General features: G+C 46.6%; 1 protein-coding gene across 2 annotated transcripts in view; it reads left to right on the top strand.

Moving 5' to 3' along the window:
- LOC144946242 (uncharacterized) overlaps nt 1-21816 on the top strand; it is a 33592-nt gene extending 11776 nt beyond the window's left edge. For both annotated transcript variants that reach the window (XM_078875132.1, XM_078875133.1), the window contains 3 exons: nt 7432-7785; nt 11722-11880; nt 20837-21816. In XM_078875132.1, coding sequence (XP_078731258.1) covers nt 7432-7785; nt 11722-11880; nt 20837-21222 — 899 coding nt within the window. In that variant the 3' untranslated portion in view covers nt 21223-21816. The remainder of the gene's footprint in view (nt 1-7431; nt 7786-11721; nt 11881-20836) is intronic.
- The last annotated feature ends 2268 nt before the right edge of the window (nt 21817-24084 follow it).

Raw genomic sequence — 24084 nt, 5'->3', positions numbered from 1 at the left:
CACGACACATACCAGCAATTTTTTTACACTCTGCAGCTTGCTTATCTTTTTGCAAGAAGTTTTGTAAAGTAGTGATTTGCAATGATTATTGAGCTTTGTCGATATTATGCTACGCACCACCGTGGTGGCTATGTCACGACTCAATAGTGGTCGAATGTGTCGTAGAGCCCTGATATGAAAGGACTTGACTATATTTTGCACGTGATCAAACGACAAATTCTGGTCGAGTATGATGCCGAGGCTCTTTAGATGAGTAGAAAACTTTAATCCTGGAGTTCGTGACTGCCACACCTGATCCTCCCACACCTGATCCTCCCACACCTGATCCTCCCACAATATTTTTCACCTGCGCCTGGGTGCCAACCAGCAGAATGTCAGATTTTTCTGGATTAAGCAGCATTTTTTTTCATGCAAGCTACACGTGCACCGCTAGTGTGCAATTTTCGAGGTTGCCGAGGCTCTCAATATCTAACTTTGAATTCACTGCAGTGTACATTTGTGGAAAGCCCACCTCAAGAAGCACAACATGCTCGCCCCAGGCAGCGAGGTTGGGACGTCAGCGTCCGCGAGCCACCTAATGCAGCAAACACTGAGCCGGTCAGCAATCCCGGAGAACGCGGTGGTTGATTTTGTTATCGAAGGTGCAATCTCTTTGCGAGCCGCCGGCAGCGACAAGTTAAAGACCTTGGTCCACACATTGACGCAGGGATACGAAGGTCCCGTCGACACGCACCATCATTCGCAGGATTGTCGGGCATCACACTATCATGCTGCCCATCGTCGGGGCGTTCTTCTCCAACCTGGACGTCGCCATCTCACTCACCATCAACGGGTGGTCGAACCGCAACCTGAAGGGATTTTGGATGGTCACGGTGCACTGGATCGACACCAAATCTGGTGCGTTGAAGTCCATGCTGCTGACGATCCTCGATGTGCAGTCTGAAAGCGCTGTCGGCAAGCGCATTGGCACCATTTTGCTTGAGCACCTCCAAAGTCTCGGGCACAACGTCTCAACTAAGCTGCTCGCTGTCACCAGCGACAATGGCTCCGATACGATCAGTGCTGTCAAGACGTTGTTCGCCCTGGTCAGCGCGGATGCCGGATATGAGCAGTTGGGGGTTTGCCACCATATTCGCTGCGTGGATCATTCGGTCCAGATCGGCGTCGTCTAAGTTCTCAAACTGATGAAATCGACCAACGCCGAACTGCGCTCATCAATATCAGGTGCAGCAAGGTCGCCCGGCAGTCGTACCGCCGCAAGGCCTAGATTGCCAAGCTCGCCAGCAAGGAGCCGACACACCAGGACTCGCCGACCAGGTCGAATTCGACGTTTGACATGGGCGACGACGCCATGAAAAAGTGTGTCCCATTGGACATTATCATGGTGCGCTTCTAAGATGTGATCGGCGTCGGTGCTTTCTGAACTGCAGTGGGCAAACATAGAGGGCGTGACAACATTCCTGTGAATGCCAGGTCATGACCTCGTTGGCGGCAGACCGCAAGTCGACATTGGATCTCGTTCCGGTGACGATGGAGAATCTGATCCGTCATTGTGATCGCTCTTAGAGCGATCGATGAGTTCTTGACCGCGATGGGGATGAAGGCCGAGCTGGTGTGGTACCGCGACTTCCTGGTTCAGGAACCTGCCATTGTGGCATCCTACTTGAATCCACAGCTGCCGAAAACGAAAGACCAAGACGAGCTGGCTACACTGAAGGCCACGTTCCGCTCTGTCCTGCAGCATCGCTACTCGGACATGCACACGATCCCGACGACGGCAGTCGCTGCCCATATGGAGGAGGGGTCGCTGTTCAGCACCTTATTTGGCAACGTAGGCAGCTCCATCGATGACGGTGATGAAGTCGATAGATTTCTGAGCATGGGCGTCACGACCGCCAGTGGTGTGATGCAGTGGTGATCTCCCCGCCTGCGAACCCGTGAATAGCGGAGCCGGGTGGGAGTTCACATGCGTTCGTCAGTCGCGGTCGTAGACGCTTTTCATCCAGTCCATGTGCTTGCGCTCGTGGATCGCGGCCAGCTGCCTGAAGGTCCCGTCTAAATGGGCCGGAGCGGTGCAGGATCTTATTGCCTGTCGTTCGTCCGAGGACGACGGCAATGACGAACTTGATCAGGTCGTCATCGACCAAGACGTCTGGGATGAGGAGGTTATGGAGGACGGTGTCGTCGACAGCCTCAACACCCGATTCAAGAGTATTCTATATGAATAAAGCGGTCTACCTAGCATTTACCTGTTATAAACCTTTTTCATGTGTATTACCCCGGTAATTACCCTGTAATTGGGTAATTTGTGTGGGGTAAGTGTAAAAGGTAGGGTAAAGGTAGGCTCGTTATTTTTACCTTTTACCTTACTTTGCCGCGGTCTACCCCTGTGGTACGCCGACAAGGTACGGCACAGGCGATTACTGTTCGTTGCTCACCTTGATGAACTGTGATCGACCATGTAGGTATGACTCAATCTACCCCAGTCCCGTACCCGATACACCAAACCTTGACCTTAGCCGGCCGATATGGATCTCATGGTCACTGGTGTCGAAGGTGGCTGAGAGATCGAGGCCAACCAACGCTGCGGCACACTGGTCATCCATGGTCTTGTCGAGATCATCAGTGATCTTTGTGGAACTTCCGGTATGCCGACTGCAATGGGTGGAATCTGCTCATCGAAGTGACGTGGGGAAGAAACCGCTTAAGACACCGGTGCTCTATGACCTTGGAAATCGTACTCAGATTTGAGGTTGGGTGATAGTTTGTGGTGTCACTATGGCTCAAAGCAACTTATTGCAGGAGTAGTGTTACCTGTGCCATTTTGAACCAGTCTGTGAAACAGCTCTCGCTTAACAAAAGATTTGGCAGGTGGACAGTCAGCGGTGCAAGCACGTCCGAGCATGATTTGAGAATCGACATGTGGATGTAGTCGAACGCGATGTCATATTTTGGCAGCCGTGCTATGAACATTGACACTTCTGCCGCCGATATTGGTGCCAGTGTAATAAAGGACTTCGCCACGCACTGCCTGGTCTCTGTCACTCATTATTTGGGGTAACACCCGCACCCCGCTGGTCCTGACACCGGACCAGCTGCTCCTCACCAACTGACCCGGAGCCCTTCCGGGCTCCCACATATATCCCCTTCACCACGTGATCCTGTCTCCTTCCTCTCACCACGCCCTTCCGAACCTTCCAGATCTGGCCTCCGCATAGCGCCCTGCTGGCTCCACCCCTAGGTTCCGCCCCCTCTCACCTCGCTTCCGATTGGACCCGAGGTGAGCGGTGGACCTTCACATACGCCCCCATACTGGCTCCGCCCCCCAATACCCCGGGCCGTATGATTGGCCCAGAGGCCAGCAGCGAACCCCGCTTACGCTCGCATTACACCAGGGTCTCGAGTTTTGCATTGGTTGCAGGTTGATGAAACTCAGATGGCAGACTGGGAGAATGCGTTGCAATGAGTCACTCTTTGGTTATTTCGGTAAAGTCACGTAGAAAATAAAATGTAATAATAATAGAATACGACGTTTCGATTGCCACACAAGCAACCGTCATTAGGTAAGAATGAATGAGAAAAAAACATAGTAAACTTAGAAACACAATGCAACACAACACATAGAGCAGGACAACACAACAGCCAACACCCCACCTGGCTGACCATGCTCCTCCAAAGAATGACAAAAAGAAAGACAGCGCCACTGTGTCGAGGCTTGAAATAGAGAGAGGGGGGAGGGGTTGGGGCAGAGAGAGAGGGGGGGGATTGGGGCAGAGGATCACGCTTCTCATTCATTCTTACCTGATGACGGTTGCTTGTGTTGCAATCGAAACGTCGTATTCTATTATTCTTTTATTTTAGACGTTATTTTACCGAAAGAACCAAAGAGTAATTCCTGCAGTCACAAAAGCTTTGAATCTAGTTTTCAATGAAGTCAGTTGGCAGATCTGCAGGCTGCTCTGTAAGCAAGTCGGACAGTGTCAAAACAAGTTTTCTTCCAAAGATGCTCTGGCCTCCTTTGCATCTGCTCCGCAGCGATCGCCTCCGGTGACAACCATTGACTGCACACTTTCCCCATTCTTTTTTTGCTTGTTCGCATCGGCACGAGTACATCAAGAACAGCAGTCATGTCATTTTCTAATTAAGCTGCAAATGAATTGGCCGTCGATGCAGGATTTAGATGACCGGATCTTCTGATGGAAACGGTCTTGGTCCAGTCATTTCCAGTCTGATATCGTTGTAATGGGTGGGTGAATAGTCAGTAATACCACTTTGCACCTCACAAGACTTTGATCTGAAATACCCACGTTTTAGATAACAACATTGGTCACAGTTACGGCCTCAGTGGATGTGATCCAATATGTTTCCTAAGCGACATGTTGCACTGCTGACGTGTTGGGTTAAACTGTGACCATCGATAATCTTGGAGAGATCGCTGTCCGGGACAGTTCAGGTCACCGCAGATGATGTAACGAGAGCCAAGTGACCCACCATCTAGCAGACCGCAAAGCTCGGAAAGGAATTCCAACAGCGGTGAAGATGGCGGTCGATAGATGACAGCGATTGTAAGCCTCCGCATGCTGTTTGGTATTTTCACGAGTCTCTCAGGACTTTCACGCTGTGAATCAGTGCGCCAGGCTTCCCGCGACGGAGCTGATGTACAATAGCCTATCCTAGATTTGACGTTTTCGTGACTGCAAGGATCCAACCAAAGAGTCTGAATAGCCTATCCGTTAGGTGCAGCCTCACGCTTAATTACGTCCGGTGAGTTCTCATATACCTAGGTTTCGGTAATGGCCAATATGTCAAGTCCACAATCTTTGATTAGATCTTGGATCAGCACCATCTTGTTTAACTCTGGAGCGTGTGTTGATTAATCCCTGGTCCAGGCTTTGACTCGATATCCGACAGCAGCAGTATGGCGACGAAGGCACTCTTCTGTGATCGTGTGGATGTAGGGCGAAAGATGAACTGACCAGATCTGTAGCACAACTATTTGCGAGGCATCGCAACAAGTGACTAACACAGTCGGGTAGGGGGTCGCCATTTCCACAGCAGTACGTAGCATAGTGGGTGCGGAACTCGAGTAGTTTGAACTGGAAAGTTGACCGATCAACACTTCCTTCTGCACGGTGGATGCTGGGCCGAGTCTGCTGGTGAGTCCCACCGCAGTATCGGTGACGTTTGGATGAGACAAAATTGATTTGTCGATCTAGGCCAAGAGACGTTCCGGCGTATAGAGCGCTATTTACAATGTTTTAAACCGTCGTGTGAGCCTGAGAAACTTGGTTTAAAAAATCTACATGAAAATATCTTGAGTGGTAGCTGTGGAAGTTGAGTTTGTGTGGCGACTGCACTGCTGTGGATTTGACATCCCCACCTGAGCTGTGCAAGGGGCAGGGGCACAACAACCTATTTCACGGGGGGGGGGGGGGTGACTATGAAATATACGACTGTGGGCCCGCCTCCTTTCTGCCGACTCACTTTTACTGAAATAGCTATGGATGTTTCTAGCCCGTATACAATATGTAGGCTATAACTAGTTTAACACGTGGGCTTTCGTGACCGATATCCATTACTAAAGGTTTTTGGGTTAGATCGCGTAAGTATATATATGTGTCGTTAAAACCCGCCATGACCCAACACAGCCCCCCACATTGTGCAAGAGCGCAGAAGCGTGGTCAACACATCTACGCCTCTATTTAATGAATGAAACAGTAAGATTTCTCCACAAATCTGGCTATCGCCTGATGAAGCTAGTTGTAATTGCTGGCGAAACGTCGTACTCAGATTGTAAATGTTGTGGCTTGGCTCTCCAACACACCGGTGTACTGTACTAGTGACGAATTGGCATGTTCTGTTTACGTGACAACCTTTACTAGTTGGCTGTGTCGGGTGGTGGCGGGTTTTAACGACACATATTTACGCGATCTAACCCAAAAACCTCTATTGATTTGAAGCTTTTGTGACTGCAGGTATCCATACTCTTTGGCTCTTTCGGCAAAGTCACGTAGGTAGAATAAATAATAGATCACGACGTTTCGATCGCAACGCAAGCAATCGCCTGATGACGTTTCGATCGCAACGCAAGCAATCGCCTGATGACGATTGCTTGCGTTGCGATCGAAACGTCGTGATCTATTATTTCTTCTACCTATGTGACTTTACCGAAAGAACCAAAGAGTACCAAAAACCTCTGTTATGGCTTATCCGTGTATTGGGTTTAGAGGAAGACAGTCTTATGGTGACAGTATTAATAAGAGGATTTAAAGATAACAATACTCACAATTAAGTTATCATCCGTTTTGCTTTCATGCGCATGTCCGCAAAAAAGCCTGGTGGTGTTCAGTAGCAAAACACCAGCAGTAGTGCTACTATATTTTACGCTGTGGATGTTCACAAATATTTTTCATTTGTAATAATGCTTTTTGGTATTTATGGTTAATTGTTGGAACATTTTTTTTAACAAAAATTTCTTAACATTTTTGTCCTTGATAATTGGTTTTTTACCCTTCTATCTGGCAACAAAACTGACACCTTATTACAAGGAGTCATGTTTGCATAGACCACAATACCTGTAGTCATAATGCAAACAAAAAACACAACTCTGATAATGTGCACTGTCACCATGAGACTGTCTTACTGACAAATGAGGTTCCAATGGTGTAAAATTTTGTCCATGTTTATCATCTGTTGATTCGGGGCCCCGTTGTGGCCGACTGGGCCTCTATGCATCGCATGACACTGCATACCCCCCATAGTTGTGTCCCTGGCAGGGGGCATGTGTGATCTGAGCACTGCTGGAAATCCCCTTGCCAGTTTCTCCCATCTCTGTGTCTGTCTCATTTTCCCCGTTCCATGATTCACTCTGTCGGTACCTTCTTGTGGCCATCTCCATATTTCTCAATCTGTTACTTTGTCACCAATTCTCACTTTCCGTCTCTGCGTCTCTGTGTCCACGTTTTTGTTCACCTATTTCTCATTTTCTATGACTCACCATGAAATTCAACGTTATCTCTCTCGATGTCCCTTTCCAAAGCTCGTTTTTTTTCAATTGCACTTTCCGTCTTTCTACATGTCTCTGCAAATCCACGACTGTCCAATCTCTTTCACACTTGTGAATTAACGACTTCTAAAAGCAGCAGGGCATTCCGCTGGGGTATTGAATCCAAGACTAATCTCATTCCTATTGGTGACAGTGTGGTGACACGGACAAGTGCTAGCACATTCGCCGCTTGTTGCTGAGGTTCGCGGTTCAAATCCAGTGGCTGCCCTGGTCATGACTGCAGTGTGTAATAACTGTTAACACACTCCACGCCGTCTGCTTCGCAGTGGATGTTACAGGTCACCATTGACTCGGTGAGGCTTTCCCGAGTAAATGAGCGTAATAGTAAAAACTTTATAAAAAGAGCTTATATTTTGATTGTGCAGAGGCTGCAGAAAAGCAGTGCGTGCGCATGGCGGCTGAGAAGGCGTCTGCCGTCGACACCAAAACCCCCAAGAGGCGGCAGAGGGGCAAGGGCCAACAGCCGCACGTGTGCACAGCGTGCGGGAAAGTCTTCAAGCACCTGTCGTCCCTCAAGGTCCACCGGACCATCCACACGGGCGAGCGGCTGCACGTGTGTGACGAGTGCGGCAAGGGCTTCTCGGACACGTCCAACCTGAAGAAACACGTGCGCACGCACACGGGCGAGCGGCCCTACAAGTGCGGCGTGTGCGCCAAGGGCTTCTCACAAGCGTCCACCATGAGGATTCATCAAAAGATGCACTCCCTGAAGACGCCGGGTTCGTGTTTATCCCTCTACCCTCGCCGCACTGCACAGTGTAGGCGAGCGTTACTCATCTCGTCACACAATGTTTGCTAGGACAGGGGTCTGTAAAGAAAATAACAAGAATAGCCATTCTTTTTCGAATTCGGTAAAGAATATATATATTTCAAGAGCCACAACGCATGTGAATAATGCCATGAAGCAGTCCTTAAAGAGCCGCATGCGGCTCCGGAGCCGCAGATTGCCGATCCCTGTACTAGGGGTTCCTCGAATAGCACTTAAATGGGAACTCTTCTTATCCACGGCCCTATTACCCGAGACTCCTATTATCTGCGACAGCTGTATGATCCTTGGAAACACCCATTATCCATGGTCCAGTTTCTTCATATTATCCCTGGTAAGCCTCAATTTCGTAAAGCAACAATGCAGTGTGACCAAAGGAACTGCATGAGCACCACTTGATTTTATCACGAAAACACGTACACACACACAGACCCTTACAAAGACAGCCATACACAGACACGGATACAGACAAGCAGACAGATGGTGACACACAAAAAGGAGGAGACATACACACGGAGACACAGACACACCACGTCACACACCACACCAACACACCACACCAACACACCGTCACAATAAGTACCGTTATTTGCCACTAAGTGGTGGTAATATTACCACGGCGCTTCTGCCAAGCTAGGTGCACTTTGAGGCCATGTGCAGTGGCAAATGCTCGCTGGCAGGACGTCACGGGACAAACCCAGTTGCCATAGGTTGCCATACCCGAATAGTCCCCTCTATCCAGCCAAACAAAAGCTGTTTGTGCAGGCTGTGGCTGGACATGCGGCCTATATACCCCAGGCAACGCAGCATTGTCTGCTGGAGAAGCTCACTGATGGGATTGTGTCATGATCTTTCAAGGATTTGTGAGCTCACACAATCCAGTCTGGTTAAACCCAGGATGGATTGTAGGCACAGATGTTCCATTAGAGGGTCTCACATTTCGCAAGCATAGAGAAGGGAGGACATGACTGGCCAAGAAGACCGGAAGTTTCATGCGGATTGACAGACCCAGGTAGCTTCCACCCAGTGTTACGGAATGAGACCTCTGCTGTCAAATCGGAGCTGATCAACAGCATATTACTCAGGTACAGAAACCTCTCTACTCTCTCCACAACTGCCCCATAAGTAATAGGGAGTTGAGGGGGTGGAGTGTTAGATGACACAAAATACCTAGTCAGGTGCTTAGTTTTGGTGGGGCTGATGGTAAGGCCCCACCTCTTAGTAGTATGCTCCAGTTTCAACAGCAGTGTATCCAACTTATTTGAGTGCACAGCAACCACCAGATCATGAACATATATAACATGGTTAACCAATAGGGAGCTATCCCTCGACCGCACCCAGGCATCAATCAGCCTCCCATTGTATCTGTACAATGGGAAGTACAGCCATGGAAAGCTTTTCGAACTATGTGGTCGAAAGAGATGTTAAATAGTGTAGGAGCCAGAGGACATCCCTGTCGCATCCCAAGGTGACTCCTGGCCATGCAGTATTTACCTGGGCCTGCCCACCATCATGAAAGTCCTTACGATTGTGAGCAGTCAGGGACTCCGAAAGCACGAAGAACAACCCAGAGCCCTGGCCTATTGATGGTATCATAGGCCTTGACCACGTCAATATAGCACAGATGTAGGTCCTGTTGGAATTCCCTGCAGCTCTGCCGTAGCAGACGGCCAGAGAATATGGCGTCCGTGCACTGCCGCCCCGGCCTGAAACGACATTGGGGCTCTGCAAGCCTCTCCTCAGCGTGCTGCCTGGCAAGACCATGTTAAATACTCCTTGCTAGGACCTTTCCCGGCACACTGAGGAGGGAGATAACCCCAGTAGTTGTCACAGTCTGTGCGGTCCCCCTACTTAAATAGGGAGACCACCAGGTCATACTTTCAATCCTGCGGAACCCATCCAGACTGTGGTAATCTATATACAGTGGTACCCCGGAGATCGAACTTAATTCGTTCCAGAAGGCCATTCGAACACCGATTTGTTCGAACACCAAATTAATTTTCCCCATAAGAATTAATGTAAATGACATGAATTGGTTCCAGACACAAGAAATCTCTCATTATAAAGCATTTTTACACAAAGTTTGCAGTAATTACATGCATAAAATCATACAAGAAACAAGAAATAAATGGAATAAATGAATAAATATATGGAATAAATGAAATAAATGAACTTTGAACTTCACTTTACCTGTAGTAAGGAGAGTTTATGGCTTGAGTGGAAGGTGGTGAGGAGGAGGAGGTGGTGGTGTTATTGTTTGGAAGGGGAGTCCCCTTTGTCTGGGCAAGCATCATACACGCTGGCCATACGCGTCTCAGCCGTACAGGTTTTTTCAAGTCGCGATTGCCCGTTCAACCTCCAAATTTCGTTCGGTTTCTGGGGCAATTTTTTTTCGGAAATATTCGAACTACGATTTGTTCGAGTTCTGGTGCGTTCGATCTCCAAGGTTCTGTGTATAAAAGGGAAATTTGTGAATGTGTCTGTTAAACATGTTTAGCGTACTTCCCGACATGCAACAAATTGAAATTTGCCATGTGGGTACTTTCCAGACTGTACACCATGCAAAAATTATAAAAATAAACTTTTTTTTGGGGGGGGGGGGGGGCGCAATAATGCATATATTTTGCACGGCAAGTGAGCTGTGACGTCACATCTCTGTCATGTCACCCAAACCCTCTGCGTTGGCCCTCGCACAAATGCGCAGCTGGGGGAGGAAATAATGGATATAATATACTAGGCTACAAACTTTAAATTTGCCATGTGGCTAGCTCCCATTCTGTACACAATGTAAAACGTTTAAAAATATACTTTTGTATTTGGGGGGGGGGGAATCACCATGAAGTGTGTGGCGTCAACCCTCATACAGGACTGGCGAGAATGGATATCTGGAGAGCGTTTGTGGTATCGATTAAACGGGAATAGGCCGATTCTAAATAAATCTACAACCTTCGATTCCTTTGCTCGATTTAAAGAATCGAATATTGGCGCGCGAGCTTAAGTTTTTATTTCCACTGCGCGTTGGATTTTATTTTAATCAATGAGGTAATGATCTAAGTTTTCTTTTCATTTGTATATGTTATGTTTTTAAGTTTTAAGAAGTTTCTAAATTTATTTTTCTCCCGGGCAATCTACACACACGCCACCCACCCACACACCGTCATGCATACAACTACACCACACACACCACGTCACACACACCACACATCACAAACACCATATACACCACTAGATACACACCTCTTGACCCATACCAGTTCACACACAACATGTGACCCAAACATATAATAATGCAATTTAATCAAAAATTATACTTGGAATTATTCTATGCTACATTCAGCAAAAAACCAGGACTAAAAAACACGTGGTGCTCAGCGAAATCTGAAGGTGAAGCAAATATTCGATGCACCCCTTAACTGTACACGTGTAATTTATGGTAATTTTCTTGAAACTAATTAACATTTAATTGGTTGGAATATAGGCTTACATCTAGTTGAGATATTGTTTAACTTATCAACTTTTGGACCTGTTTATATGAGTTTTAACAGCAATATTTAGCATAAAACACAATCTGCTGGTTAACCTGATACTACAAGCAATAGCAGCCACCTATATGGAAATCCACATTGCTTCTCACCCTCTTATTAGTTAATTCGTTGTGTCTAGCCCTGTCCCTTCCCCTAGTCACCATTCTCCTTGTCTAATCCTGTCCCGGCCACCTATTCCTCATGTCCAACCCAGACACGCTTGTCCATTTCCTATGCCGAAATATAACTGTTGTCACTTTATAATTTACCTGTGCCTCGTGTCAATTCTGCTGCTATTTGCCATGTCTAATTCTAACACTGACCACCCAGGCATCAATCAGCCTCCCACCCACCCCCTCTGTCAGTCCCAGGAGAGGAGGTGCAGGTGGAGGCTGGGAGCTACGAGCTGCCAGACGAGACGTGCCCCCCAGGAGATGGACCCGTGCCCCTTGGCTGGGTGGATGGGGAGGAGGAAGCCTTGGGAGACCGGGATGTGGAAAGTGAATGTGACGTGTTCAGTGACGGTGGGTCCCAGCTCGCGACACCATTACTCGCCTCTCACAAAGTAAAATGAATGCATGAGCCTCACGCAGAGTACACTTGTATGAGCACACTTTAGTTAGCTGCATGCCACGGTGGCGAGATGTAAACTACTTCACAGGGTATATAGGAGGTTGTGGGTTCAATGCCGACCCTGACGCCTGTATTTTGTATTTGCCTGTCTCCCCATGGTTACTTGGATTTTTCTCCGAGTCCTCCAGTTTTTCCCTCCACGTTTATAAACACGTGTTTAGAGTATTTGGCTGCTTTAAATGTCCACGTGATACACCACGTGGTTAAGCTATTTCATCTGTGGCCAAGTCGCTTCTGAAAAAGAGCTATATAGCTCAGTGAGCCTTACCTGATAAAATTTAAAGTTTTAGTTTAGTTTATTGTTTTGTGGCACCATTCCTCGGCCATCCTCTGCATCCTTGCAGTACCTTAGTTTTTACATCCACTGCAAGCCATATCAAAACCAAGCTGATCTGGAGCTTGTTTCCACCATCGGTTGTATTTGGGCCATCCTGGTGCTTGAACCTTACTTGGGGGTGACTGGGCACATGGCCTGTAATCCAGCACTCTGGGCGTCGAGGTGCCATATCTTGGTTCGCGAGAAGGCGGCACAGAAAGTTGAATCATCGCCATCTGTTTATTTCCATCTATACATGGGGATATAGAGTATTGTCCCCTCGTCCAAGGCATGGGTTTGCTCAGGGAGCTCAGATTTCCTACATTTGTATGAACGCTCATTAATTGGATGACATTTTAAAATAAACACCCAGCTCTAACATTCTGTGACTCTAGTAGTAATATGTTTTTAACCTTTCAACTGGTACAAAAACTGACACCTTTTTGGCGTCATCTGGTCCAACACCAATGGAGACTAGGCTCTAAGAAAAGCTGTCTCTGGTGTGGACCAATCAACTTCAAGGACAGTGCATATCATTATCAGAGTTGTTTCTTTTTGTTTGCATTTTGACTGCTTGTGTTGTGGTTATTGCAAACATGACCCCTTGTATAAAGGTGTCAGTTTTGTACCAGTTGAAAGGGTAAAAACCTATTACTATATTTTGCCACTGGTAAAGGAGGTCTCATAGTGTAAATTCTGTGACTGATTAACGCGGCATGGATTGCTTGAAGTGCGTCACGTGACCGCGAGCAAGCAGCCAACCAGAGGTGCGCCCCTCCAAAACATGTACGCCCCTTGATTGGTTGAAGTGCGTCACATGACCGTGAGCAAGCAGCCAACCAGAGGTGCGCCCCTCCCAAACATGTACGCCCCCGGATTGGTTGAAGTGTGTCACGTGACCGCGAGCAAGCACCTCTCTGGCCGCTGGTTGTATAACCCCTCCCCCACCCCCCGCAAGCTAACGACACAACTCCCGGCTCTAAAAAAATAATAATAATTAATTTTACAAGGGGACAATGCACACACAACACGCACACGAATAAGACTTTAAAAAAGTTATCTTTGTGTTTCAAAAAGGGTTGTCATTTCAAGGTGGTGCGTTCAATATCAACTGATCGTGCAAAGCAGTTGCTGCCGTCGAGTTACATGAATAAGAAATGTTTTAGTCATTTATTTTCGTTAATTGCATAATCTTGCCGATGAATATATTGACGTATACTTTTGCCTTTGCATATTAGAGTGTCATATGTTTGTTTAGAATTAAAATTGCTTAACACGAAGTGTTCGAGTGCTTCTTTCCCAGTCCATGCAAAACTGTCTTATTCATAAGAACTGTAACCTGCGTTGAGATATGAATTTGGAGACCTAACATAACATAAACACACTAAGATAATCAATAAATGTTTAATCAAAGATAATCGTTTATCCCGATTGATACAACTCTGGATAACCAAACTAAGCCTAGTTATCATGACTGCAGACATCAACATAATCGCAAGCATTTGCATAAATTAATACGATTATGTCTGTGATTATCATAATTTATGCATATAATTATATACATTACCATAATTTATGCTAATTACGCATTTTTGAAATTTTATTAATTTTCATTTTTATCAAAATTTCATAATCCGGCATATACAACATAGTGGGTGGCATCATCCGGGATTTCTCGCAGACAGTGTTTTGCATGGATGAAGGAACAAATCACTACGTGTTAACCAGAGTATTGTGATCCAACATTGCCTTGTGATTGTAAACGGGCGTAAACCTTAAAAAAAAACGCACTCTGAGGTTAAACTCCAGAATAGCAGGTTGGAACAAATACAGTGGGATTAAGATAACATCATATCGAACCGATTGCATCCTGTGATAAACTGTGTTAGAGATACGCACTCTGAATTGAAAATAACAGAATAGCTCGAGTCAAACTGACTACACTGTGATATAATTGTTATATGCACTCTGAAAGGGAATGTCAAAGTAGCTCCTGCCACACTTGAGATGCTAGGATTAGGAGGAATTTTTGAATGGATTGTGGAATACTGGGAACTCGTATTAAAACGTACAGGCATTTCTGCTACAGAACAGACAAGGCAGAGAGACATATGAGAAGGGAGCTGTATCGATGACACTAATACACCTCAAGGGAAACTAATTGACTCGATAAAATGTGACAAAGGCGAACACGATGTAAAAACTGCAGAAAAAGCAGGACAGGACTCATGCCTTTTCACACAGGCATACAGACAGAGATTGTGGAATGAGGAAAAATTCGGAAAGGAAACGGGAGAGAAACCGTCTCTACTCAACGAGGTAAAATGTCCCCACACCCTCGCAAGGGAGGAGAAATCAGTGTTCGCGACACCAGCGAAACTCACAGACGTTGATCCACAGAATAAATATGAAAGTAAGAGTACACAACACTCTTGGGTACGTGCACATGGTCCAGGGACAGATCGCACAAAAATTATGGGTATCGACCAAAATATCCTTGACAAAGAAAATTCCTCACAATTCGAGAGAAGGGATGGAGAGATACAGAGGAAAATAAAAAAGCTGGGACTGACAACCCCGAAGCTAGAGTGAGGCAAAATGTTAAAATAAAGTTGCCAGGATATGCTCCACTAAGAGCAGAGGCAAAAACTGCAGGGAATTGGCAACACGCCCGACACAGCACAGATCAAAGTGGCAGCTCGTCTGATGACTCCTGACAATGACCAACTATCCGAATACTCTTTCAACAGTAAAACCATTAAATTGATGGACAAAGCTCTCATCAGAATTCCCGATTTTGACCCACACAATAAGAACAGGGATATACACACCCACATCGCAACAGTAGAAGAGGAGGCAATGATCAGAGGTCTGAGGAGACGGGATGAGAAAGCGATTCTGTTGAAAAGGAGTTTACATGGACAATCTATACCATGGGTAAAGTCGCTACCATACAAGGTTAGGAATGATTTCAAACAACTGAGCCTGGCAGTGATTCGGAAGTTTGGAGAATATTCGACACTCACTGAGGGGTTTTATGCTGTAAAATCGACCCAGAGCATGGACCAGGACCCACGTGACTACCTTTTACAATTTAAAAAAGCGTATTATGCAGGCGATGTGAATCGGTATCACGTAGGGGACCATATGTTCAAAATGATGTTTTTTTGAATCCTTGAGCCCAGAGATTACAGAAAGTGTGAGAATGGGTTTGAACCCAGAAACAGCCTCCTTACACCGCATAGAGAGCAAGGCGTACATGGCATGGTTATACAGAGCTAAGAATCATAATTCGGATCCAGAACACAGGGAGAGGGATAATGAACCCAGCCTCTCAGAGAGAAATAAAAACCATCAAGCTGCCCCACAATACAGAGAGGAGCGAACACGCACGCACAGACGGCAAAATAACACAGAGAGAGATTGGCACACAGATTGGAGCACAGGGCCAAACATTTATAGGAATCGCAGGATGTGGAGGTCAAGGGCAGATCCATATCAGCACCCCATGCCCCAACACACGCCAGGTCAAAATTACACACACAGATGGCAAGGTAACAATCCAGGAAAAAGGTGGCACACAAATTGGAGAAGCATGGGGCCAAAAATGTACGAGAATCGCAGGATGTGGAGGTTAAGAGCAGAACCATATCACCACCCCATGCCACGACACAAGCAAGGTCAAAAGTACACACCCCGATGGCGAGATAACCATATAGAGGGAGGGTGGCACATAGACTGCGGAGGCACAAAGGCAAACATTCATGACGATCGCAGGAGGGGAGGTCAAACACAATCGGTCCACTTCCGACCGATTCCCCCACCGGCTATACCAGGAGGGAATAGAGAGACAGATAATAAGGAAAACCTAAATGCGTCGAGTACCAATTCGAATGTGGTAGAGAACGCAAACACTGCTCCCGTAATTGACGCACGTAAAAACATGACTGCAGTGAAGTGTGATCGGACAGTAGATAACGGACAGCAGAGACAAAGAGAAGGACCGGATCGCGCAGGAAAAACAGTGCAGCACGTTGCAGGATTGCGCGATGGTGGTGCAGGGAGATGGAGCACACAGACACGCCCTGAGGAGTGTAGGCGTCAGCATTTGAATGGAAAATATCCCAATGAAACAAAAATTAATGTGGATCGGAGTGCTGAAATGGAGGAGGTGAATTTCCAGAACGTATCGAGAGTTGTGTCGAAATCCAGCACCCTCACGGACACGGAGGGGGAGACACCACGGGGCACAGAATCGACACACTGACTCGGCAAATGTGCATGTTGTCGCAGAGGGAGCAAGTGCCACTGATAACGGAGTGCAGAAGTTGGTTGTGTGCGCGAATTCTGATTATGCGCAGCACAATTTTACACCACACACTCCCACAACGCGAGAGAGTGATAGAGGAAATTACAAAAACGAACCTGAAAACCGTGATCGAATGATCAAAGCGATAAGTGGTAAACCAGACACTCGGAGCTTGGAAAAAATATGGCAAGGAGGTAACATGAGGAAAATAACGCATAAATGCGTTCGAAACCACTACCTAGTGTTTCCCAGGATATAAAAAAAAATGTAAAAATTTTTTTTAAATATAAAAAGAAAAATGACAAAAAAATTTCAGTAGTTATGATGGATAAGAACCAATGTAACTTGTTGCCTTGATGTTAAAATTTTTTTTTCCTTATTTCAAATGTAACCATGCAAAGTTTGTGATACGTACGCGCGCGTTGTAAGGAATAACCGCCGAAACACGAGGGCGGCTGATGGCTTCATAACGGAAAAAAGGGGCATTTATTTTGTTAAAAATTCGCCAGTGGCCAAATCGACCACTGATAATTTTTAAAAGGGCGGATTATTGTATCTATGCCCCGTTTTTCAAAAATTTATATTAAGAATAATTAGGCCAACATTTTTTAAATATTTATATTTTTTTATTAAATAATGAAAACAACCCACTACTCGCCACATTCCACGACAGGCATCTGGGAAACGTGGAATGCCATCAAATAGAGAGGGATCTGGCCTCGGGACGACCCACTCAGGGGGAGAAGGGGTCAAAGGGTCGCGAGGGGGGGTCTGTGCCTTGGATAGCAGGGACGTCTGTTTTTCGGTTGTTGTTTCTCTCGCAAGAGATGCGCAGAGGGGAGGGGTTCACGTTTTTGGGTTTAAAACACAAACGCACATCACGCAGTGCAGTCTGGTTCGAGTCGCGCTCAGTCTCGGGACTCGGCTTGCGACGCAGCGTTGCGACGGGGCTCGCAAGGGAGCTGGGGCGCATCATGCCTCGAGGAGAGATGGGACGACGAGGGGTCGTTAGGGCAGAAGTCTGAGTTCAGCCTGGGTCGAGGCTGGGTTTCAGCCGTGCTCCGGCTGGCGGAGCGTCGTGAGGGAGCAAACACCGATACCGATGGCCGGTGTCGCTTCTCGCAGAACTAAGTGGCGAGGTGTGGTTAAGTGCGAGTGAAGCTTGCGAAATTCCAGCTATCATTCTCGTGAGAGAACCTGAACCAGCGAAAACCTGAAGGAAGGGCGGGAGAGGCGCCATCGGGTACCCGGGTGAATCTGGTAGCTGCACTCCAAGGGAGAGAGCGTGACCAGCAACCGAGAAAGAGTGTCAGCACTGACGACCTGCGGATGATCTGCGAGCGCTTTTGGGCACCGCCGAAGGCGAGCATCGTGCCGACTCAACATGTTATCATCCAGCAGTGGAGAAGCCTGGAGCTGCCACCAATTGAAGAGGAGAGCGCCATCGAATGCGCCGTGTGTTTGATGCACACACACCGACCAGCACCCGCTGAGAACAGACAAGACGTCCAGCAGTGGACGATGGAAACAACGCACCACGACGGCGAACATCGTGCCAACGCCACTCAATCTAGCAGCGGAGAGAGAGTGCACAAGCAGCACCAAGCCCGGGCGCCATCAAGCGCCAAGCAACCAAGTTTCCTCAAGGAGCGTCGTGCCGACGCCACTCATCTAGCAGTAGAGAGAGAGAGCGCACGAGCAGCACACCCGGGCGTCACCGAGCGTTGTGCCAACTCGTCATCCAGCGGTGGAGGAGCTGCGCGCTATCCGACAACGGAATCATCGCGCACCACGACGGCGAACATCGTGCCAACGCCGCTCAATCTAGCAGCGGAGAGAGAGTGCACGAGCAGCACCAAGCCCCCGGAACCATCAAGCGCCAAGCAAGCAAGTTTCTTCAAGGAACATCGTGCCAACGCCGCTCAATCCAGCAGTGGAGAGAGAAAGCAGGACGGGCTCGCTGCGGCCACGCCCAAGCGTGAGAGAACCTCTCTGGCCGCTGGTTGTATAACCCCTCCCCCACCCCCCGCAAGCTAACGACACAACTCCCGGCTCTAAAAAAATAATAATAATTAATTTTACAAGGGGACAACGCACACACAACACGCACACGAATAAGACTTTCAAAAAGTTATCTTTGTGTTTCAAAAAGGGTTGTCATTTCAAGGTGGTGCGTTCAATATCAACTGATCGTGCAAAGCAGTTGCTGCCGTCGAGTTACATGAATAAGAAATGTTTTAGTCATTTATTTTCGTTAATTGCATAATCTTGCCGATGAATCTATTGACGTATACTTTTGCCTTTGCATATTAGAGTGTCATATGTTTGTTTAGAATTAAAATTGTTTAACACCAAGTGTTCGAGTGCTTCTTTCCCAGTCCATGCAAAACTGTCTTATTCATAAGAACTGTAACCTGCGTTGAGATATGAATTTGGAGACCTAACATAACATAAACACACTAAGATAATCAATAAATGTTAAATCAAAGATAATCGTTTATCCCGATTGATACAACTCTGGATAACGAACTAAGCCTAGTTAGCATAACTGCACACATTAACATAATCGCAAGCATTCGCATAAATCAATACGATTATCTCCGTGATTATCATAATTTATGCGAATTACGCATTTTTCGAAATTTTTTTAATTTTTATTTTTTCATCAAAATTTCATAATCCGGCATATACAACACCACTGCTGCCCTGAGGGAGAGCCGTGCTCTGTCCACTGCTGCCCCGAGGGAGAGCCGCGCTCTCTACACTGCTGCCGTGAGGGAGCCAGACGCACTCTCTCCACTGCTGGCCTGAGGCAGGGCCATGCTCGGTCCACTGCTGCCCTGAGGCAGAGCCGTGCTTTGTCCATTACATTAGTGCTGGAGGTTTTTTTGTGCTTAAATCCACTGCTGCATGAAGGCCCACCGCACAATCTTAAGGATGTACTTGACCAGTCTGTTGGGGGCCGCCGCACGCTGTGGTTGTTGGGGGGCGCCTATCCAGGACCCTGCTGAAAAAGAGTGCAATGACTGGAAAAAATATGTAAATGCTTGAACCGAGTGGAGTGTGGCCGAATTCCAATTCCTCTGAACCACGTGACCTCATACCGGCCCATCCCACTCTCCACAGCCCCTTGTTCGTCACACACCTACCGCCTGTCACCATGTACCGATCTCTCACTGGACAGGAATCGAGGTTGAGGTGAGGGGGTGGTGATAAGTTACAAAAGTTTAATTTAACTTGAGATTAAGTAAGGCTTTAGCTAAAAGCTAAAATGTGGTGTAATTGCATGATGTAGTGGCAACACTTGTGCCTTGCAGCAAGAAGGCTGTCTCTGGTGTAGGCCATTCAGTTTGAAAGGTGTGTGGTTAATGCAGACTTGATGCCTCGAAATAGGTATCTATTTGGTGTTTGAACATCTTAACACCTGTTTTATTGCCAGAAAGGGTAAAGGCTATTCTTATTTTTTCATTATTTGGATTCTGGCAAAAAGTTCCCATATATATCAATGTACTATACAGTGGTACCCCAGAGATCGAACTTAATTCGTTCCAGAAGGCCATTTGAACACCGATTTGTTTAAACACCAAATTAATTTTCCCCATAAGAATGCATTTAAATTAATTAATTGGTTCAAGACACAAGAAATATCTCATTATAAAGCATTTTTACACAAAGTTTACAGTAATTACATGCATAAAATCATACAAAAAAACAAGAAACAATAAATGTAATAAATGAATAAATATTTGGAATAAATGAAATAAATGAACATTGAACGTCACTTTGTTGATGGTTTGAGTGGAAGGTGGTGAGGAGGAGGAGGCGTCATGCACGCTGGCCATACGCATTTCAGCCGTACAGGTTCTTTCAAATCGCGATTGCCCGTTCGACCTCCGAATTTCGTTCGGTTTCCGGGGCAAAAAATGTTCGGAAATATCGTTCGAACACCGATTTGTTAGAGTTCTGGTGCGTTCGATCTGCGAGGTTCTACTGTATTTGCAAACATTTATGAATCATCATAGGTGGCTGCCAGGATTGTAACAGAGGATCTCCGCAACGCTGGTTGAGTGCTCTGACATTTAACTTTGCAAACCACCAATAATCCGCAAATTAAAGATTCACGTGTTATTCGATTGCGGATGTTTGGATTTCTGCTTGTGACTGCCTCGCTGACTGTAATACGGCCGCTAAACCGCGCTCGCTCCATTGTGTCTGCACCCAGGTGGGGTAAACGAGAAGCCGTACATGTGCACGGTGTGCGACAAAAGGTTCGCCAACGTTGGTGGCCTCAAGGACCACCAACGGACACACAGGGGCGAGCGGCCGCACGTGTGCACGGCATGCGGCAAGGACTTCCTACACCTCTCCTCCCTCAAGGCCCACCAGCGAACGCACACGGGCGAGCGGCCACACATATGCAACGAGTGTGGCAGGGGCTTCTCGGACACGTCCAACCTTAAGAAGCACGTGCGCACGCATACGGGCGAGCGGCCCTACAAGTGTGGCGAGTGTGAAAGGGGCTTCTCGCAGGCGTCCACGCTCAAGATCCACCAAAAGACCCACCGCGACAAGGAGGCGAAGGCCGCCCTGGGCCTGGCCGTGAAGTAGGCGCCGAAGCCCACGGCCCCGCTTCTGCCGGCGGCTCAGCGAAGGTGCAGGTGGAAGGGGAGTTCCGTAACTCCGACGTGTTTTTTTTATAAAAAAAATAAAATCTGACATTTTTGCATCGCACTGCAATTCTGTCACGGTTCATTCAAAAGTGAAAATGTTAATTTGCAGTGATGAGGCGTTTACTCCAAAAGCAGGAAAGTGTTTAGCTAAGAATTGGAATGTAATGTATGTTTTACAATTTTGGGAAGGGTGGTTGGTGTCTGTTTGGTGTGCTTTGTTCTATTTTGGGTTTTCTTAAAACTACAGTTGTTTTAAATTTTGATTTAAAGCTTTCGTGACTGCAGGGATTCATCTTCTTGGTTCTTTCGGTAAAGTCACTTAGAATGGAAATAATAAAATAAGTAAAAATTTGTATTTATTAAAACGTAATAAAATAATTTTCACGATGTTTCGGCCACAACGCAAGCAGCCGTCCTCAGGTGGAGAACAGGTCTGTCGAGAAAACAGAGTCTGAATGGCACGCCCCAGGCTTGGAGCGACTATTTATGCTGGGATGGAGGAGCGAAGAGCGTCTTGACAAAATAATTTGCATATCAAGAGGAATTTAGCATATTTATGGGAAATGCAGATATGCGATTAGTACTATTTGTGAAATGCGTAGGAGGTTTGGCGAGGGGTTTAAAGTCATTATGCCCATGCATTATGCAGGATTAGCAGTATCAAAGGGAGGGAGTAAGGTTAGAATTAATAAAGGGAAGGAATGTTAATAATATGGTGCCGCAGCAACTAATATGCTTATAGACTATACATTGTAATATTACACTGTATTATTCTACCCACCCAACTGTATACCACACTGCTGTATATTCACTATACAATTACGATACTATATATTACCTTATACATTGTATTAAACATTACACTTTTATACTAGGTACTAAGAGGAAGCAACAAAATATGTCAATGGGAGAGTGGTGAGAGGAAGCTTGCAGCGGAGCAAAGAATCCATTCCCTGCGGAGAATACAAGATATATAGTCAATGTCAGTGAGTGGACTGCGGTCTGAAAGTCACCGTAAACGTGATCACAATCAGTTAAGATCCGAAATGGTTTATTACGTCCTTCCAATGATTGCTGAGCCAGAATCCATCTTCTCGGTTGAAATTGTCTCTGTGTTTGTATATGTGGATCGCCTCATGGACGAATCTTTCATGGTAGCCGGATGGCTTGCAGAGAATCTCTGTCTTGGAGAAGTCAATATCATGTGAGCCCACTGAATTGTAACAATGATCTGCCACGGCTGAGGTGTTTGTCCTACCATGTTTCAAGTCTGCTTTATGTTCACGGATGCGTTCCGAGACATGTCGTTTGGTTTCTCCAATGTAACTGCTACCACAGAGGCAACTTAGTTTGTAGATGCCAGGGTACTGTATGTCTGGAACCACGTCTTTTACAGACGGGACCAGATCACGGATTTTATGTACTGTGTTGAATCGGACCTGGATCTTGTGTTTTACCAGGATTTTGGAGATCTTTTTTGTGACCCCAGCAATGTAGGGTAAAGTGATGGTTTTGAAAGGCTCCTCAACAGGATCCTTCTTGATGGTTGGAGTGATGGCTTTGCGGATTGTGTAGTCGGAGTAACCATTAGCCTTAAGAGCTTGGCGTACGTGTTTGAGTTCACTGGCAATGTGTTCCTGGTCGGAGATGCATTGGGCTCTATGGTATAGAGTCTTGATGAGGGAATTCTTCTGGGATGAATGGTGGTGGGAATCCGGTTTTAGGTAAGCATCTGTATGGGTGGCTTTCCTGTAGACAGTGGCTCATTGAACCATCAGGTCTCCTTTTAATTAGGACATCCAAAAAGGGTAGCTTGCCATCTTTTATCGACTTCCATGGTGAATCTGATGGCTGGGTGTATGGAATTGATGTGGTCGAGGAATTGGTCTAGAGCAGGCCGGCCGTGTGGCCATATGACAAAAGTGTCATATACGTACCTCTTCCATAAGGTCGGGTGTAGAGTGGCAGTCTGGATGGCGTCAGTCTCAAATTTCTCCATGAAAGCGTTGGCTACAACCGGATATAGGGGGGAGCCCATTGGGGTGCCCTCAGTTTGTTTGTAGAAAGTTCCATTCCAGGTGAAGTATGTGTTGGTTAAGCAGTGTCTCACCAGGGGGGGTACCCCAGTATCCAGTCTTTGATGAACCAAGTCTTCAATGATTGCGATGGTGTCAGGTACAGGAACTTTGGTGAATAAGGAAACCACATCAAAACTGACAAGCAGGTCGTCTGGAGACAGGGAAATTCCCTTGATTGTCGATACCAGATCAGTAGAGTTTAGTACCGCAGAGGTGGTTTTTCCAGTGAAAGGCCGCAGGATTTCAGACAAAAAACGAGCCAGTTTGTAAGTGGGGGAGTTGATAGTAGAGATAATGGGACGAAGAGGTGTATCTTCTTTATGTATCTTTGGCAAGCCATATAATCTTGGTGGCCTGGCTGCAGAAGGTTTCAACAAGAACTGTTTGGTTTGAGCTCTTAAGGCTAATGGTTACTCCGACTACACAATCCGCAAAGCCATCACTCCAACCATCAAGAAGGATCCTGTTGAGCCTTTCAAAACCATCACTTTACCCTACATTGCTGGGGTCACAAAAAAGATCTCCAAAATCCTGGTAAAACACAAGATCCAGGTCCAATTCAACACGGTACATAAAATCCGTGATCTGGTCCCGTCTGTAAAAGACGTGGTTCCAGACATACAGTACCCTGGCGTATACAAACTAAGTTGCCTCTGTGGTAGCAGTTACATTGGAGAAACCAAACCGACATGTCTCAGAACGCATCCGTGAACATAAAGCAG

The sequence above is a fragment of the Lampetra fluviatilis genome, chromosome 40, assembly GCF_964198595.1.
Source record: "Lampetra fluviatilis chromosome 40, kcLamFluv1.1, whole genome shotgun sequence".
NCBI classification, from domain to species: domain Eukaryota; kingdom Metazoa; phylum Chordata; class Hyperoartia; order Petromyzontiformes; family Petromyzontidae; genus Lampetra; species Lampetra fluviatilis.
Note: the sequence above shows the minus strand (reverse complement) of the source record. Positions and strands in the feature narration are given on the sequence as shown.